General features: G+C 36.6%; 1 protein-coding gene across 1 annotated transcript; it reads left to right on the plus strand.

Annotated features, from left to right (window-relative positions):
* The first annotated feature begins 2,478 nt into the window (after nucleotides 1–2,478).
* Nucleotides 2,479–3,259, plus strand: LOC129947921 (uncharacterized). Its single transcript, XM_056058684.1, has 2 exons — nucleotides 2,479–2,575; nucleotides 2,638–3,259. The coding sequence occupies exons 1-2, from the start codon at nucleotides 2,569–2,571 to the stop codon at nucleotides 3,147–3,149; spliced, it is 519 nt and encodes a 172-aa protein (XP_055914659.1). The 5' UTR covers nucleotides 2,479–2,568; the 3' UTR covers nucleotides 3,150–3,259.
* Nucleotides 3,260–6,712: the final 3,453 nt, after the last annotated feature.

The following is a 6,712-nucleotide window of genomic DNA, read 5'->3' on the forward strand; positions in this document are numbered from 1 at the left end:
TGCGTACATTGCGTACAGAAGAGAATATTGCGTCTGGTTCTGAGAGTGTTGCTGAAGACCGTGAAATGTCGATTCGTCGCCGTTCGCAGCAATTGGGTTTGTGTTATTCGACCACATGGAAGATTTTACGCAAACATCTTGGTGTAAGACCGTATAAAATACAGCTTGTGCAAGAACTGAAGCCAAACGATCTGCAACAACGTCGAATTTTCAGTGAATGGGCCCTAGAAAAGTTGGCAGAAAATCCGCTTTTTTATCGACAAATTTTGTTCAGCGATGAGGCTCATTTCTGGTTGAATGGCTACGTAAATAAGCAAAATTGCCGCATTTGGAGTGAAGAGCAACCAGAAGCCGTTCAAGAACTGCCCATGCATCCCGAAAAATGCACTGTTTGGTGTGGTTTGTACGCTGGTGGAATCATTGGACCGTATTTTTTCAAAGATGCTGTTGGACGCAACGTTACGGTGAATGGCGATCGCTATCGTTCAATGCTAACAATCTTTTTGTTGCCAAAAATTGAAGAACTGAACTTGGTTGACATGTGGTTTCAACAAGATGGTGCTACATGCCACACAGCTCGCGATTCTATGGCCATTTTGAGGGAAAACTTCGGAGAACAATTCATCTCAAGGAATGGACCGGTAAGTTGGCCACCAAGATCATGCGATTTGACGCCTTAAGACTATTTTTTGTGGGGGCTACGTCAAGTCTAAAGTCTACACAAATAAGCCAGCAACTATTCCAGCTTTGGAAGACAACATTTCCGAAGAAATTCGGGCTATTCCGGCCGAAATGCTCGAAAAAGTTACCCAAAATTGGACTTTCCGAATGGACCACCTAAGACGCAGCCGCGGTCAACATTTAAATGAAATTATCTTCAAAAAGTAAATGTCATGGACCAATCTAACGTTTCAAATAAAGAATCGATGAGATTTTGCAAATTTTATGCGTTTTTTATGTAAAAAAAATTCTCAAGCTCTTAAAAAATCACCGTTTATTTTATTTATTATTCATAAATGTGTGCACTACTTTTGTTTAAATGTTCATTAAATACATGTTTTTTTTTTCCGTGGGTAGATTTTGGCACCCCGTAATAGCCATTTTGTTTTGGTTACATCTTTCAAATCTTTTGTATATTATTCAGTTGCTTATGCCAAATCGTCATGGCAAAGTTGCCCAATTGAACAGCTCGTTCAAATGATAAAACTTTATATTAAAATGAGTGTTCGTTAACGCAAATTTTGAATGCATTGCGCCAGTTTTACGGTAGAAGCAGTGGCCCTTGAAAGTCGACTCTTCAACGTTTGGTGGTCAAATTTCAGAGTACATGACCGTGGACAACGCCCGTTTGTTTGCTCACTGGGCTTTAAATCGTTTGGAAGAGGACACCAATTTTGGCTGAACAATCATCTTAAGTGACGAGGTGCATTTTTGGATAAATGGTTGTGTTAACAAGCAAAATTACCGTACATAGGACGACACTAACTCATGCGAGGTTCACTAGGTGATAATGCATCCTCAAAAAGTTACCGTTTGGTATGGATTTTGAGCTGGCCGGCGGTGTAATTGGACCGTCCGTTTTCAAAAACGACGTTAGTGAGGCAGTCACAGTGAACAACGAGCACTATCTAATGATGATAAACTAAATTCTTATGGCACCTTTCAGTTTGATGCAGTGCCACTCCACCTCTTTGTTTTAAATTTAATTCAAAAGCTTGGTTCATAAATCAAACAGTATAGTGAAATCAGTGAAATAAAACGTAATATATCTCTTCCTTTGAGCAGCTGGGAACTTTGGTTGTACATATGTCAGTTGTGAAAAAAATTAGCTTTTCTTTGTGCCAAACAAGAATTATGGTAATTTTATTTCATTTTTTCGCACGAGAAAAAGAAATTAGGAATACGAAATAGAACTTTGTATATAAAACACCATCTTGAGGCTACGGCAAACGTTTCATATACAAAGGCGACAGTTAAAATATACATAAATCTCCAAAATATAAGCTATTGGAAATAATTATAATCATCCCTGATATTTTAGCGTTTAAAGTGTATTTATATATTCAAACACAAGCTTCTCTTGCTATTTCTGTTTGTCATTTTATTTTATGACAAGATTCTATAAAGTATACAATCTTATGCTTCTCTGTAAAAAAAAAAACACCCAAAATGTGGGTGTTTGTATGATAATGCTGAATTTGTAGAAAACTTATAAATATGCATAAGCCGGAACAGAGTTCAATTAAAGGCAGTTAGCAATAAATATCAAAGCACCATTTTTTTATTTCATTGATTGCCGAACAAAAATAAAAGATAAACAAAAGATTGTATTTTGAATAACAAAGCAGAAAGAGACTTTAATTCAACATCAGGCATGAATACTAAAAATGAAACTGAAATTCGTTATGCCTACTAATTAGGTTTATTTCACTTTTAAATTTGTTTTCGAAAAAAACCCAATTAGTAAAGCTAAGAACTATTTAAACCAGTCCATATTTAACTTTTTAATTTATTGAAATTATTTTTTTCATTTAACTTCGAGAATTCAAAAGCAAAAGACATTTCAAAATGAAATGTTTGTATACTATTATAAAATAAATTAAATCCTAATTAATTCTTATTTTTATATTATTTTAGGTGTTTGGATTTTGTTCTCAATATTATTTGGTATTCTTACTTTTGTGAATTACACCTCGGCTAGAAAGTCTGAAACGATCCTACACGCAGCAGTAGAAGATTATTATTCATATTCTTCAACAGACAGAGCACATAGAGCCTCAAAATTAGAACTAAGAAGTATTGGCACTACTAATTCGAGATCTACATTTTCAGACCATGATCCAGACGTGTATTCATATGAAGATGAGAGCAGCATTGAAGAACCTCCAACTGAAAGACCAGTTGATCCTCATAGAAGAAGAAGAATTACTCATGTCAGAAGACGTCATAGTCATTTGCTTTTTATCGAACACAAACATCATGTCCCTAGCAAACCAGCAAACGTTGTGATTTATCCTCGACCAAATATTTTAAAAGGACACAAACACATAGATCCCCATCTCGGAATGGATGATCAAGCAAAAATGATGTTCAGAATCCAAATGATCATTTGCAGACGTACGGGTTGGTGCACATATCCGTATTACTAATAAACTATTTGGCAGCTATTTGCCTGATGCCAAGGGTAAATAAACAATTAGTGTACCAACCCTTATCTAAAAATGAATTTTTATTTGAACAAATAAAATTTTCAAACATTTTTACTGTTTTTATTTTCTTAAGTCGTTTAACAATTTGTTAGGATATGAACAGAATAAAGTCAAAGCATGACTTTTGTTTACTTTTTTCGCGAATTTATACGTAAAATTAATATTTTTTACAAATTTGGCCATTAGTTTCATCTATTATATAAAATTCTCCTGTCACAGTGTTAGTTGCCATACTCCTACGAAACAGCTTAACCAATTAAGATCTGAGAATAGGTTTTTATCTGTTTTTTTTTTTATATTCCTAAATGCTACTGTTTAATTGCATCAACATAGTACACGGTGCAACGATCTAACGATAGTATTCATTGACGCTATGTACAATGAAGCATTGATTGCTATTGAGGATCTTTGCATTGTCATTGCCAACTTACCACTCAGTCATTTCGATTGCAATTACCAAACCGAAATGCATCTGATTTAAAAGACACTGAATTGAATCATGAACTACAATACAATACTTTAGAAATGGCAGCAATTGTTGCTCACAATCTCCCACTAATAAATAAGGAACAAACAACCATTTATGATCTCACCATGCTCACAATTTCGGCAGGACAAGGTTGATTCTTTTTTTTGGATGCTCCAGCTGGAACTGGCAAACCAATCCTTATTTCGTTAATTCTTGCAAAATTAAAGTCAATTAATGGTATCGCATTGGCTGTTGCATCTTCTGGCATTGCGGCAACTTTATTGGATTGGGCAGAACAGCTCATTCAGTATTTAACCCAGACGTGGTGTGCACTATTCAAAACACTCATCCATGGCCGCAGTACTGAAACAATGTAAAACTATCATTTCGGATGAATGCACTATGGCACACAAACATTCGCTTGAGGCGTTGAACATGACATTGAAAGATATAAAAACAACGAATAATTATTTGGTGGCACTCTTTTCAGGTGATTTTAGATAAACACGTCCCGTCAATTCACTTAAATCTCCGTCACTGTGGTGTAATGTTGAAAAAGTACAAATGAAAGTTCAAAATCCATCAGCTGAAACATTCTCAAAGCAACTGTTAGATATAGGCGAAGATGAAACTGGAAGCATAAAATTACCGGTCGATTTCTGCAAGATTATTGATTTACAAGATGCTCTCATTGACCATATGTTTCCAGATGTACTCATACAATGTACACATCATGAATGGCGGAAATAGTAATTTAAGCAGAAAAAAATGTGGATATCAACGAATCAAATCTCAAGAAGCAACATTTGTTACCAGGACTTAGTGTCATACAAATCTTTTGATACAGTTTGTGATGCTACTGAAGCTGTAAATTATCCAACTGAGTTTTTGAACTCATTGGATTTACCAGGCATGCCACTGCATGATTTATAAGTGAAGGGTGGATCTCCGGTAATTTTGTTTCGTAATTTGAACACACCACGGCTGTGCAACGGCACGATATTAGTAATTAAAAATTTAGTAAAAAATGTTTTGGAAGCCATAATTCTAAATGGAAAATTCCGAGGTGAAAAAATATTATTACCGCGAATCCCTATTATACCCACAGCTGAGCCAATTCAATTCAAATGCTTTCAATTTTCTATTTTCTAAGGCCGAACAATGTCTGTCTGCGGCTAAGATTTGAACCCTTCATGTTTTGCACACGGGAAACTACCTATACGTAACGAGCTCTCGAGTGGGTAAACTTTTCAGTTTGTTTATATTTGGGAAAGGTCATATCACAAAAAATATTGTACACTCTGTTGCATTAAGGGATTGATATTGTTTTTTTTTTTTGTAGTATTGTCATAATTATGAAGTGCCGATTGAAGCCACCAAAACTGGTTCTCCTGCTTCACCCTATCAGTTCGGTCACCCTATCAATCTATCCTGTATCAGACCTCATCTATCTAAAAAGAGGAATGCCTCTGGTTAAATGAAGCCGCTCAAGCGTCCACTCTCTAAATACTCGTTGTTCGGATAGAACGCCCCGAAAATGAATTTGTTGATCGAAGACATAGCTCTTGCAATGTAACCTCGAACGAGTTTTATCACGAAATTGTCAATTCTGTTGATTCGAGCCCCTTTGTTGTATAGGACCTCGTTGGAATAGTAATGCAAATAAGAAGGCTGTTCGATATAAGCCGGTACAGCGTCGTAAACTCTGCCGCTCGAACACCCGAAACTTCTCTATATTTTAAGGGACAAGGTTGAACCACACAGGACAACCCTTAACGATCATCGGCCATATGAGGGCCATGTAGCAAATTACCTTCACTCTGGGGTCAAGCCGACTGCTAAAAAACAGCCGTCCTGGTCAGAGCAGTATTTATATATTTGTCCAAATATAAATACTGATCTAACCAGATACCGGGGTACTTCACTACACTTTGGCTGCCCGTGAAGATCAACGATGACCATCTTGTGCCATCTTAGCCCATGGAGTCCGGAACAGAATTTTCTCCGTCATCAAAGTCCTATTGATGATCTTTTTGAAAACTTTGCTGATGCTCCCTTTTTCGGGAGAGGATGAACCACAGCGTTATTCCAATGCACTGGATAATATGCATTATTTAGTACATTATTGAAGGGTGTGGTGTAAATGTCAATTGCCTCCATGATTAAATGTCTTAATACAACGTTGGATATACCATCGACACCTGCTCACTTTTTATTTTTTATTGAATTGAAGATGAGCTGAAGCTCAACCCTCGTCACTAACAAGGGACTTCGTCCTGTTTGCTAGGCGATTATGGCATTTGCCAAGGAAACGTCATTGAACCGTATGAAACCGCGGTTCTCAGATCGCCATTGTGTCATATCATTTCGAAGGTAAAAATGATTAAGTAGGGCTCCGTTTTCCAGGTCGTGTTTGGGGCCAATGCTAGCATTCACTTTGTACACTTGCTGGAAAGCAGCTCCCATCGCCTCCACTTCTTCCTTCGGATCTTCAATTATGTAAAAGTCATCGTCAAAGATGGCTTCTTCTGGATCTATTTTCGCTCTCCTGAGTACGTTGCTGTTTTCTTCAGTTCTATGGAGTTTCAGACACGGTAGGTGATTATCGTTTTTTTCCTGAATATCTTGTTGATTTTGGGGAACATACTAAGGTCACTGGAATTAACTGACCGGATCTTGCGGTCCCAGTACTTTTTAATTTATAACCTGTAGTGTAGAATTAGTACAACATAATCATTTGGCTTCAAAGCCAAACAATCCGCATTCAACGTTTTGCTTAAGCTTCAAGCTGAAAATTTTCAATTTTCTTTCAAATCGAACACATGTTTAGACTCTGGGAGTGTTACCCCCAATGGGAATTAAGATCAACCCCTCCAAAACAAAACTAATTTGTCTCAGAACAACCTGTAAGAATAGTTTAGCAATGAAATGACCCTCACTGACAATACTGTAGCAAATGAAAAGCTTGAAATATCTTGGAATCTAGTTTTCTCAAAGATTTAATTAAACCATCACTTTAAATTAACCCTTCTAA

The sequence above is a fragment of the Eupeodes corollae genome, chromosome 2 (assembly GCF_945859685.1).
Source record: "Eupeodes corollae chromosome 2, idEupCoro1.1, whole genome shotgun sequence".
Lineage (NCBI taxonomy): Eukaryota > Metazoa > Arthropoda > Insecta > Diptera > Syrphidae > Eupeodes > Eupeodes corollae.